Raw genomic sequence first — 13,754 nt, forward strand, 5'->3', positions numbered from 1 at the left:
CTAGATAATAGGGGAACAAATACACACATCCTTCAACCCATGGATTCATCCACAGACAATGGTATGACATTAGCCTCTCTTTGTACTCTGCACATGAGAGCCAATAAAATTAATATACCATATTTGTTCTATTAAAAGCACAAGAGCTTAATATATGTAAATGATAGAGGTCTATTGGTCAAAATAAGATGTATTTCAATGATCTAGCATAACGGTACAATAAATGCAATATTGTGGAATAGTTTATTTTCGCTGGAATTAATTTTCCCTGAAAAGGCTTTTGGGCGTTTTGTATGGAATTTATTTTCACTGATTTTTGAGGAGTTTAATGTGAAATATAGGAAAAAAAGTATATTCGCTGGATTTTATTTTTACGGAATCATCCCTTCAGCGAAAATAGCAAAAATAAATTCCAAGCAAAAATATAGTATTCTACAGTATTTGGTTTGTATGCGCTTCCAATCGAGTAAATACTGTATCATGATTTACTTACTGGCAGAGTTGATCAGCAATGTTCAAATTAAAGTAGTCTCGCATTGACCGGATGATTAAACCTTCTGTAATTGAAAAACAATTAAGAAAGGCATGAGTACCAAAGGTCACCACTTGAATAATTAATAAATTAAATGCCCATATTTGTTAACTGGTGGGTGTGATTTATTTCATGTTATTGAAACATATAATACAAAAAAAGAAGCACATTACATTAGAAATGGTGGGGACCAAGGAGGTAGTTCAGCGAGAGACCATTGAGGAAACATGGAAAATAATTGAGTCTTATGTAAAAAAAAGTTGATAAATGAATATTTTCATGAATATGAGAAATTAGGAACTAAAATTTAGCAAAATAACAGAAAAAAATATATATACTTCATTGTAATTAGATTTTTACAGATATTTTAAGCAAATATGATCATTAGGTGGGAAAAAATACCAACAAATGGATAAATAAATATTATGAAGAGTATGTGAGATAACTAAAATAACAGAAGAATATCAGGCTGTTTTAATTAAACGATTTTTAAGAAAAAGTTTGAACTTCGAACGTGACTTTAGGTTTTTAATAGCATATGGTAGGTCGTTCCACAGATGCACTATTGAGTGTGGCAATGAATTCTGGGTAATTATGAGATTGAAGCCATCATTGGATTTTAACCATGTATTGTATGTATGGGGTAACTCGTGGATATAACGTTCAAGAGTGTGTGCATAGTGTCAATGTTTAAGGTCGAATATAAACATTAATTTGCGTTTTACAAAGTTTATAAATGTCTAGAATGTGTAGACGTGTGGGCACTTGGTTTGGAAAATGTGATTATTAAGCTGATTAACTTTTTTTGTTTTTTAAGAGAGTCAATACATTTCAATATAGTACGCCAGATGGGGCAAAATTAAGAAATGTGTTTAGGAATTAAGAATCTTATCTGTCCGATGACTTTGACTTTAGAATTTATTTTGCGTATGATTTTCTTATGTGTTACAAAATCCTGAAAATGATCTGGTGATGCGATGATTTGATTTAAAAAATCATGATTGTCGATCTGAGCATGTGTGAACAAAAGATATTGTGTCACAAACAGGCACATCGTCCTCCTTTTTGTTTCTTTGTTTCAAATAAACAAAATGTTGAGTGCAGCCTTTGAAACTGATGCGCTTGCTGACCAGAAACAAATCTAGTTTTTCGTTTTCTTTGGCTTTACATAATCACAACATTGTCTACAGCAATTACATTTGAGTCTTTCCTAATTTCACTAATACAACAGTTTCAATACAATGTACAATATAGAAATTATTATAATTAAATATTAACTTACTCCAGCTATTTGGCATTTTAGAAATAGCTAGTGGTACAATGTCATCAAAAGTGGCATCAAGAACCTAGTACATAAGAAAATAATAGACCATTATTGTACCTCAGAATATATAATTTTTCACAAACACTTCTAATTATTAATTACATTTGTAGCAGTACGAATTTCACTGTGGTTCTAAATGAATCAGTGACTTTACAGATAACATTTAATTATTGAATTGCTACCATACATACATGTAGCAGCAAAAACATGGCATGACACAGTCCCTGTTGTGCAATAGTAAACAAAGCTGAAAGAAGACAATGATATGGCTGGTGAATAAGATACACTATTTTCGCTGAAGAAATGATTCAGTGAAAATAAAATCCGCTCAAAACACCCAAAAAGCCTTTTCAGCGAAAATAAAGTATTTCACAGTATTAAAACAAAATGGCCATCAGCTGGCCATTTTGAATTAGAACTGAAAAACACAATGACATGACAAGGACGAGTGTATGTACCAACATCCAACCACGCCATGTCAGAGATCTGGCTTCAGAATAGCAGAAATACATGATTTGGATACATTTTAATTAACCATTCAGCCATCTTAAATCGGATCAGGAAACAAATACATGCGCACATGTATGACATAATGTATGTGTGTCGTTTGAACATAATCAGAGCAGGCATCCAGATGCAGATAGATGAACAGAAGTCAATTCAAGTCTGAGGTTCTCAGTTTTGTCTCAACAAGGACTAATTAAACTTTTACTACTTACAACAGCCTTGATATCAGGGTAATTCATAGCGGCCAGTGTAGCTGAATAACCACCGATTGACCATGCAAATATCACAATGTCATCAACTTTGAATCCAAGTTTTTCAATAGCATACTGCATGACGACATCCACTGCATTGGCTTCATTGACTGGATATGGTACTCCCTGTATAAACAAATAATCATTAAGTGGCAACCTAGTGTAAAAGTTTAATCAAATCATGACTGAACATGGATTGGCTTACAGATTCACATGAATCAAAACTCAGGCTTGAATTAAAAATATTGTGAGAGAGCTATAGTTTGAAAATCTTCAGATTTACATTTACTAATAATGCTAGTAGTACATCTATTTTTATAGATAATTATATCTACCAAATAGTAATTTGTATACTGTAACTTTATATACTGTAGGACGAGAAATTTTTACGCAATGAAATTTTCGTGTGAAAGCAAATTTCGTCTAATTGGCACATTTTGTCAATAAATTTAAAATGGAATCTTAACAAATAAGAACAAAGAGCATTTATTATTCAATGTCTGTTACTGATTCACACATTAAAAACGAGTCTTACACTTCAACTAGCCAACACACGTCCGAGGATTATCGCATTTCACACTCAACGCGACAGCCATTTTGCCAAGTAAAAAATAGGGAAAAGAATGCATCGGTATTTAGACACAGTTATCATTCCTACACAACAACAACATCGCCACTGTGTTTGTTCAGACCTGTTGTACCGATCGGCTACAACCCCTTCATCTTGCCATCAACAAACCTCTCAAAGACTCGCTGAAATCTAACTTTCAATCATGGTAATCTGACAGTATTTTGAAGGAACTGCAGACGGAAGCTGATATTTCCAATGTCAAAATCAATCTTTGTCTTTCAGAATTAAAACCATTTCATGGTAAATGATTAGTTGAAGCCGTGCCGTCTATTGAAAATCCCCAGGCATTATGTACACAGAGTTTCCAACTTGCTGGCATTACAGATCGACTGAAGCCACTCCCCGAACATGTGGAACAAGTTGACAGTCACATGAATATTGCTGTTGTTCTAAAAGGTCTCCTTTTTAAAACCAGAATTCAGACGAATACATAACATTTTCATTCACTAGTCTTGAGTTACTAGTATAACATTCAGAAGGAAAATGTCTTAACTTGTTTTTATAAACTTCTGGTGCTGTCACACTGAGGGGTCAGATTTCAGACAGGTTTTTAACTACTATTTGTGCGAAAAAAAATTTATTGATTGTAAATACAATTTTTAACAATTAAATAAATACTTTGTTTTTCACTGCTTGAATGACGTGAATGGACTGTTGTGTTGTGTACATCACCAGTAATACAAAAATACAGCGCCCCCAGCAGCGAAATTAAAATGAATAACCCCTGAACAAAATGTTCACGCATTTTAATTTTAGTGCAGAGAGCCACCTCCTCGAACCACACGAAAATAAAACTACACATTCAAATAATTTCCCACTCTACAGTATGTCATAGATAATGTACAACTTACAGTACTGCCAGCAAAGCCAGGATGGTTCCAGCCAAGTACAGAGTAACCACCTGTCAATGATATGTAGATATAGAAATGAATGTTTCATAGTTATGGATAACAACACTGCAACAAGTCAGTCAACCAAAACATGCACATGCAAGGAACACACATGCATCCAACTTCATAAAATCCAGCATTGCCTTCACAACACATCACCTGAACACTAACCTTCAAGAAGTGTACACATGCATCTAACTTCATAAAATCCAGCATTGCCTTCACAACACACCACCTGAACACTAACCTTCAAGAGGTGTACACATGCATCCAACTTCATAAAATCCAGCATTGCCTTCACAACACACCACCTGAACACTAACCTTCAAGAGGTGTACACATGCATCCAACTTCATAAAATCCAGCATTGCCTTCACAACACACCACCTGAACACTAACTTTCAAGAGGTGTACACATGCATCCAACTTCAAAATCCAGCATTGCCTTCACAACATACCACCTGAACACTAACCTTCAAGAGGTGTACACATGCATCCAACTTCATAAAATCCAGCATTGCCTTCACAACACACCACCTGAACACTAACCTTCAAGAGGTGTACACATGCATCCAACTTCATAAAATCCAGCATTGCCTTCACAACACACCACCTGAACACTAACCTTCAAGAGGTGTACACATGCATCCAACTTCATAAAATCCAGCATTGCCTTCACAACACACCACCTGAACACTAACCTTCAAGAGGTGTACACATGCATCCAACTTCATAAAATCCAGCATTGCCTTCACAACACACCACCTGAACACTAACCTTCAAGAGGTGTACACATGCATCCAACTTCATAAAATCCAGCATTGCCTTCACAACACACCACCTGAACACTAACCTTCAAGAGGTGTACACATGCATCCAACTTCATGAAAACCAGCATTGCCCTCACAACACACCACCTCAACACTAACCTTCAAGAGGTGTACACATGCATCCAACTTCATGAAATCCAGCATTGCCCTCACAACACACCACCTGAACACTAACCTTCAAGAGGTGTACACATGCATCCAACTTCATAAAATCCAACATTGCCCTCACAACACACCACCTGAACACTAACCTTCAAGAGGTGTACACATGCATCCAACTTCATGAAATCCAGCATTGCCCTCACATCACACCACCTGAACACTAACCTTCAAGAGGTGTGCACATGCATCCAACTTCATAAAATCCAGCATTGCCTTCACATCACACCACCTGAACACTAACCTTCAAGAGGTGTACACATGCATCCAACTTCATGAAATCCAGCATTGCCTTCACAACATACCACCTGAACACTAACCTTCAAGAGGTGTACACATGCATCCAACTTCATAAAATCCAGCATTGCCTTCACAACACACCACCTGAACACTAACCTTCAAGAGGTGTACACATGCATCCAACTTCATAAAATCCAGCATTGCCTTCACAACACACCACCTCAACACTAACCTTCAAGAGGTGTACACATGCATCCAACTTCATGAAATCCAGCATTGCCTTCACAACACACCACCTGAACACTAACCTTCAAGAAGTGTACACATGCATCCAACTTCATGAAATCCAGCATTGCCTTCACAACACACCACCTGAACACTAACCTTCAAAAGGTGTACACATGCATCCAACTTCATGAAATCCAGCATTGCCTACACAACACACCACTTGAACACTAACCTTCAAGAAGTGTACACATGCATCCAACTTCATGAAATCCAGCATTGACTTCACAACACACCACCTGAACACTAACCTTCAAGAGGTGTACACATGCATCCAACTTCATAAAATCCAGCATTGCCTTCACAACACACCACCTGAACACTAACCTTCACAAGGTGTGCACATGCATCCAACTTCATAAAATCCAGTATTGCCTTCACAACACATCACCTGAACACTAACCTTCAAGAAGTGTACACATGCATCCAATTTCATGAAATCCAGTATTGCCCTCACAACACACCACCTGAACACTAACCTTCAAGAGGTGTACACATGCATCCAACTTCATGAAATCCAGCATTGCCTTCACAACACACCATCTGAACACTAACCTTCAAGAGGTGTACACATGCATCCAACTTCATAAAATCCAGCATTGCCTTCACAACACACCACCTGAACACTAACCTTCAAGAGGTGTACACATGCATCCAACTTCATAAAATCCAGCATTGCCTTCACAACACACCACCTGAACACTAACCTTCAAGAGGTGTACACATGCATCCAACTTCATGAAAACCAGCATTGCCCTCACAACACACCACCTCAACACTAACCTTCAAGAGGTGTACACATGCATCCAACTTCATGAAATCCAGCATTGCCCTCACAACACACCACCTGAACACTAACCTTCAAGAGGTGTACACATGCATCCAACTTCATAAAATCCAACATTGCCCTCACAACACACCACCTGAACACTAACCTTCAAGAGGTGTTACACATGCATCCAACTTCATAAAATCCAGCATTGCCTTCACAACACACCACCTCAACACTAACCTTCAAGAGGTGTACACATGCATCCAACTTCATAAAATCCAGCATTGCCTTCACAACACACCACCTGAACACTAACCTTCAAGAGGTGTACACATGCATCCAACTTCATAAAATCCAGCATTGCCTTCACAACACACCACCTGAACACTAACCTTCAAGAAGTGTACACATGCATCCAACTTCATGAAATCCAGCATTGCCTTCACAACACACCACCTGAACACTAACCTTCAAAAGGTGTACACATGCATCCAACTTCATGAAATCCAGCATTGCCTACACAACACACCACTTGAACACTAACCTTCAAGAAGTGTACACATGCATCCAACTTCATGAAATCCAGCATTGCCTTCACAACACACCACCTGAACACTAACCTTCAAGAGGTGTACACATGCATCCAACTTCATAAAATCCAGCATTGCCTTCACAACACACCACCTGAACACTAACCTTCAAGAGGTGTGCACATGCATCCAACTTCATAAAATCCAGTATTGCCTTCACAACACACCACCTGAACACTAACCTTCAAGAAGTGTACACATGCATCCAATTTCATGAAATCCAGTATTGCCCTCACAACACACCACCTGAACACTAACCATCAAGAGGTGTACACATGCATCCAACTTCATGAAATCCAGCATTGCCTTCACAACACACCATCTGAACACTAACCTTCAAGAGGTGTACACATGCATCCAACTTCATAAAATCCAGCATTGCCTTCACAACACACCACCTGAACACTAACCTTCAAGAGGTGTGCACATGCATCCAACTTCATAAAATCCAGCATTGTCTTCACAACACACCACCTGAACACTAACCTTCAAGAGGTGTACACATGCATCCAGCATTGCCTTCACAACACACCACCTGAACACTAACCTTCAAGAGGTGTACACATGCATCCAACTTCATAAAATCCAGCATTGCCTTCACAACACACCACCTGAACACTAACCTTCAAGAGGTGTACACATGCATCCAGCATTGCCTTCACAACACATCACCTGAACACTAACCTTCAAGAGGTGTACACATGCATCCAACTTCATAAAATCCAGCATTGCCTTCACAACACACCACCTATAACAAGTACAAAAAATATAACAGTAAGAAAACTATGTTTAGTTTCTATTTTAGCAATGATTGTATATAGTATACTGATTTATAAAGTATCGACAAACAAATCTGAGATGTTTTTCTAGAGACAAACTGGGAAACTAATTAAAGCACTGGAATATCCTATCAGACTTTATAACACAATAATATTCAACTGTAAAATTAAGAATGCAGCACTAATTTTTCATAGTTTTGAATTTGAATAAATTTTTAATCAGCCCGACAAACATTTTCAAATCCAATCCGATACTTTCAAATATTCAAACTCACTAGCAACAGCAACCAGTCATTGCGAACTTTTTTGAATATGTGGAATTTTATTTGGATATTAAAGTAGCATAACATACTTACCAGTATATTGCCGTTATTAAAATGTTCCTTCTGATTTCTTCTATCTACAAACATAGTGTCAATTTCATTGTTATCTCTTGCCAGCAGTTTAGCCCTTATACCATTGTGCTGTTCACATAACTTGGCCCTTCCTTGGAATAACATAGGACCTGATAAGATTTAAAGGCCATATAATAATAGTTAGTACTGGTGTAGGGTGATTTTTAGATTAGAACGGATGGTAGCAATCATTGACAGGCAACTGGTAATCAGACAGGAGATAGAGGCTCAGTTGGAAAGAAAAATGATGGTGGACAGAAGAAGGGTAAATTAGTGTCTAAGGTGAATATTTGTATACAGATGGAAAGATGGGTAAATCAGTACAGTGTTTGGTTGTTTGATAGGAGGATGGTTAAGTCAGTACAGTGTTTGGTTGTTTGATAGGAGAATGGTTAAGTCAGTACAGTGTTTGGTTGTTTGATAGGAGGATGGTTAAGTCAGTACAGTGTTTGGTTGTTTGATAGGAGAATGGTTAAGTCAGTACAGTGTTTGGTTGTTTGATAGGAGAATGGGTAAGTCAGTACAGTGTTTGGTTGTTTGATAGGATGGGTAAGTCAGTACAGTGTTTGGTTGTTTGATAGGATGGGTAAGTCAGTACAGTGTTTGGTTGTTTGATAGGAGAATGGGTAAGTCAGTACAGTGTTTGGTTGTTTGACAGGAGGATGGGTAAGTCAGTACAGTGTTTGATGATTAGATAGGAGTGTTGAAGTCAATATATATATGACTTTTGACAGTTTTTACCAGACATTACTGAAAGTAAATTTAACAAGTCACCGGAATTAGGAGGAATGTTATTCATGCCAAAAATAAAGTAACATGCACCAAAAGCATAGTTAATACTTTAGAGTGAGCAGGACATGCATGGCACAGTCCCTGTTAGTTTAACATACATAATTTTGTTTATAGTAATATAGTTGGAACATAAACATGTCAGAGATATAGAACCAGAAGCTTTATTATGATGATTGACATCTTGAATCTGACCGTCAAACTAGAACTTGTCCATATTAAGAGATATTGCTCTAGAACAGCATTAATTAAAACAAAATGGCCATCGGTCAGCCATTTTGAATACATCTGTATATCTATAACATGAAGTATAATGAATATATAAAATTTGAACATAATCAGTCAAAGCATGTCGGATATATGGCTCTAGAAGTGCATTCATTAAAACAAAATGGCCACCAGTAAACTATTTTGAATCTAATATGAAAAATAAAATGACATGCATCAAGGTATTGTCCAACATATGTACAAAATTTTAACAAAATCCATGTATAAATGCTTGATTTTGATGATTTTTCAGCACAAAAATGGCCACCATTCGGCCATCTTGAATCAGATCGTGAAACAGAATCAGATCTAGCATATGTATGATATTGTGTGTGATGTATGTGTGAAGTTTGAAAGTAATCGGTCAAGGCATTTCTAAGATATAGGTCCGGACACACACACGAATGCACAGATGCACATAGGTCATTCCATAAGTCCCTGTTTTCGGACTGTGTCTGAATGGGGACTAATAATTGGCTGGTCCAGTATCAACAGAAATTATATGTATTAAAATGACTCTTCCAAAATCGTCAGCCATCTTTGATCTGATTCTAAAACAAACTGACATGATTATGTATTCCAATATGTATGATGCGTGTGCCAAATATGAATGAAAATAGTCCATAAGATATAGTTGTATGGTCAAAAAGCAAGATGGCCGCCAGTCAGCCATCTTTGATTTGATTGTAAAACAAATTGTCATGGACATGTTATCTAAAATGTATAATGTATATACCAAATTTGAACAGAGCAAAGCAAAGCATGCATAAGATGCCGCATTTTCAAAAAAACATTATGGGTGCCAGTCAGCCATCTTGGATTAAATCAGTAAACCACTGCATGTGCACATGTCCCATATAAAGTACTGGACACCAGAATGAACAGAATTGGTCCACAGGCTTCTGAAATACGACTGGATGGACAGACAGACAGACAGACAGACAGACAGACAGACGGACAGGGAACTTACCAACAGCACCAGCCAATAGAGACAGAGATCCGGGGTATATCATACGACGACCAAATGTGTGAACTAATATGTAACTGTGAAAAGAAAATAATGTATTAGTTAGTTGGTAGCAAAAACTAAATCTAATATATGCATGTTCCAGTCAATGGCTACAAGTGTAGATCAATTTTTGGAAAAAAGGGACAAAAGTTCACTTTTTTATCAAAAAGACAGAAAATAGTTAGAATGTTAGATGTACTGAGAGAGGGCAGTGTTCATATCATCTATAGTGAGAGAATGTTAGATGTACTGAGAGAGGGCAGTGTTCATATCATTTAATCTCGGGGGCGGAGCTACGTCACAAGACGTTCCACGTTGCTACGACGCGCACCACTGTACATGCATTTCTATGGGCTCTGTGCGCGCTGCTGTGGAACGCCGGTCGAGCCAGTGAAAATTCGAGAAAACAACACAAACTCAACTTTGAAGTAATCCTGAACAACCAAATTTATATATGTTACACACGTAGGGCTAATCTTGTTACACTGTTCAGAGGAGTCTCAACAATCATCCCAAAATACCGTTTTCTGCGAGTTTTGGGCCTTTGTTTTCACCGTCTCCGGTTGCCAGGCGGTGAAAATACCCGGATGTCCCCCCCCCCCCCCGAGGATAGTGAGAGAATGTTTGACGTACTGAGAGAGGGCAGTGTTCTATCATCTATAGTGAGAGAATGTTTGACGTACTGAGAGAGGGCAGTGTTCATATCATCTATAGTGAGAGAATGTTAGATGTAGTGAGAGAGGGCAGTGTTCATATCATCTATAGTGAGAGAATGTTAGATGTACTGAGAGAGGGCAGTGTTCATATCATCTATAGTGAGAGAATGTTAGATGTACTGAGAGAGGGAAGTGGTCGTCTTCACTAGACTGCACATCCACTCAATAATATGCAATACACGGTATCAATAAGGTAAGGTTGCAGGATTTAGCCACATGACAGTCCGACCAACCAATTATTTGTACTATACAAAAACGCAATAAAGAAACAACTTAAGTTCGCATTACTGAAAAGTTAGTAATAAACTTGAAGATGAAAATTAACTGAAACAAAATGCATATTCCCCCTTTGTTTGGCACACAGCCGCCCAGAAAAAAACAGAGATAAAAACCCCTTATTGTGGAAAAATACAGCTGGAAACCTGTACCCGTAGCCTTGCCATGTGTGCCAGAGGGTGGATTTCGGGTTTCATCCAATATGCTAAATTAGACTTAATAAAAATAAACAATAAATATATTTATGCACGACTGAACTGTGGCTAGTCCAGCATAGAATAATTGCTCACCGCAGACTTCTGCTTTTATACGTACAAATCACGTGATTAACATAAAGCCAACGATTGGCTGTTATCATCATGTGAAGACAATAGTTTCCCGCTATACTGGCGAACCGCAGGAAACTTTATATATCATCTACAGTGAGAGAATGTTTGACGTACTGAGAGAGGGCGGTGTTCATATCATCTATAGTGAGAGAATGTTAGATGTACTGAGAGAGGGCAGTGTTCATATCATCTATAGTGAGAGAATGTTAGATGTACTGAGAGAGGGCAGTGTTCATATCATCTACAGTGAGATAATGTTAGACGTACTGAGAGAGGGCGGTGTTCATATCATCTATAGTGAGAGAATGTTAGATGTACTGAGAGAGGGCAGTGTTCATATCATCTAAAGTGAGAGAATGTTAGATGTACTGAGAGAGGGCAGTGTTCATATCATCTATAGTGAGAGAATGTTAGATGTACTGAGAGAGGGCAGTGTTCATATCATCTATAGTGAGAGAATGTTAGACGTACTGAGAGAGGGCGGTGTTCATATCATCTATAGTGAGAGAATGTTAGATGTACTGAGAGAGGGCGGTGTTCATATCATCTACAGTGAGAGAATGTTTGACGTACTGAGAGAGGGCGGTGTTCATATCATCTATAGTGAGAGTATGTTAGATGTACTGAGAGAGGGCAGTGTTCATATCATCTATAGTGAGAGAATGTTAGATGTACTGAGAGAGGGCAGTGTTCATATCATCTACAGTGAGAGAATGTTAGACGTACTGAGAGAGGGCGGTGTTCATATCATCTATAGTGAGAGAATGTTAGATGTACTGAGAGAGGGCGGTGTTCATATCATCTATAGTGAGAGAATGTTAGATGTACTGAGAGAGGGCAGTGTTCATATCATCTATAGTGAGAGAATGTTAGATGTACTGAGAGAGGGCAGTGTTCATATCATCTACAGTGAGAGAATGTTAGACGTACTGAGAGAGGGCAGTGTTCATATCATCTATAGTGAGAGAATGTTAGATGTACTGAGAGAGGGCAGTGTTCATATCATCTATAGTGAGAGAATGTTAGATGTACTGAGAGAGGGCAGTGTTCATATCATCTACAGTGAGAGAGGGCAGTGTTCAGACAGACTGACTGATAAATTATCTGTATTTCGTAGATTAGCAGATAATTGCTATCTATTCGTATGTAAATTATTCAGGTGCCATTGCACCTGCTCCGATTGGTTAGTGGCTAAGTAGCCAGGTGCTTATGAGTATATAGTAAGAAGAGTATTCAATTGTATTCAGTCTCGATTACAAACAACTCACGATGTATTGTTAATTTTTATAAATGTATAGTATTCTTAATATGGATGACTCCCAACGTCTACCCCTAGGTACATCTGACATTGCGTCGGGTACAGGTTTCCAGATGTTTTTCTCCTTTGACAGGTTTTTATATCTACTTTTACCAGGTGGTTGATGTATTCACGATGGGGCTTTGGCATCAATTTCGTGTATATTTACATAATGTAAGTGGGGGGGATAAATAAACATTGTAATAAACGCGTGTGGCTCTTGGGTGCTGCAACCACCGCATACCGCATTTCATGCTTGCTGTGTAATTTGTATGAATAATTGAAGTTGAGTATAGATATACTCCTCAGAATATATCAACATTTATAGATGAACAAATGAATCAATAGATGATCAAAGAACAAATCCATCAGTCTTGCAATATTCAAGAACAAGTCGAAAATCAAATTGCTAAAAGATGGAAGATGAACAATAACCTATATGATCCACACTGTCAACGAATGACAGTGAAGCTAAAAATTGAACAAAATATAATGCTTTCGATTAGTTACTATGGGTATGGTGGTCATGGTTGCTAAGGACACAACCACTTTCCTCATCAATGTAGTGGGCCTCATCAATTTGGTGGTACATGTATACTTGTATCTGACAGCATGCTTAGAATTGTGTAACTGTATACAACATCAATGATGTGAGTTGGGTCTACTTAAACACTCATCAAACCATTGTGCTGATAGAGCAAATTATTTTAGTAAACTTTGTGTATTTTCAGTTCATTAGGTTTATTTGGGGGTATGGTTCTTACCTTAAAACTTGACATGGCAAACCTTTCACATGTTCCACAAGACCTCTGGATTTGTGACTTTTACTCAGTAATCTTGTTTTCTTCTCGTCACTTGAAAATACAATATTATAACAATTAACATT

The 13,754-nt window shown here is 37.8% G+C and overlaps 1 protein-coding gene across 2 annotated transcripts in view; it reads right to left on the minus strand.

The window, feature by feature from the left end:
- Positions 1-13,754, minus strand: part of LOC100375565 (phosphatidylserine lipase ABHD16A-like) — a 32,491-nt gene that overhangs the window by 10,160 nt on the left and 8,577 nt on the right. The window contains exons 7-14 of one of the 2 annotated variants that reach the window (XM_085492294.1): positions 13,633-13,722; positions 10,212-10,285; positions 8,147-8,295; positions 6,205-6,268; positions 4,097-4,146; positions 2,576-2,740; positions 1,815-1,878; positions 494-557 (exon numbers count right to left, since the gene is read on the minus strand). In XM_085492294.1, the coding sequence (XP_085348420.1) occupies positions 494-557; positions 1,815-1,878; positions 2,576-2,740; positions 4,097-4,146; positions 6,205-6,268; positions 8,147-8,295; positions 10,212-10,285; positions 13,633-13,722 (720 nt within the window). Of the gene's footprint in view, positions 1-493; positions 558-1,814; positions 1,879-2,575; positions 2,741-4,096; positions 4,147-6,204; positions 6,269-7,695; positions 7,760-8,146; positions 8,296-10,211; positions 10,286-13,632; positions 13,723-13,754 lie in introns of both variants that reach the window. The other variant, XM_002732496.4, reaches the window with a different exon arrangement.

Source organism: Saccoglossus kowalevskii, chromosome 17 (assembly GCF_978046115.1).
Source record: "Saccoglossus kowalevskii chromosome 17, keSacKowa6.1, whole genome shotgun sequence".
Classification (NCBI taxonomy): domain Eukaryota; kingdom Metazoa; phylum Hemichordata; class Enteropneusta; family Harrimaniidae; genus Saccoglossus; species Saccoglossus kowalevskii.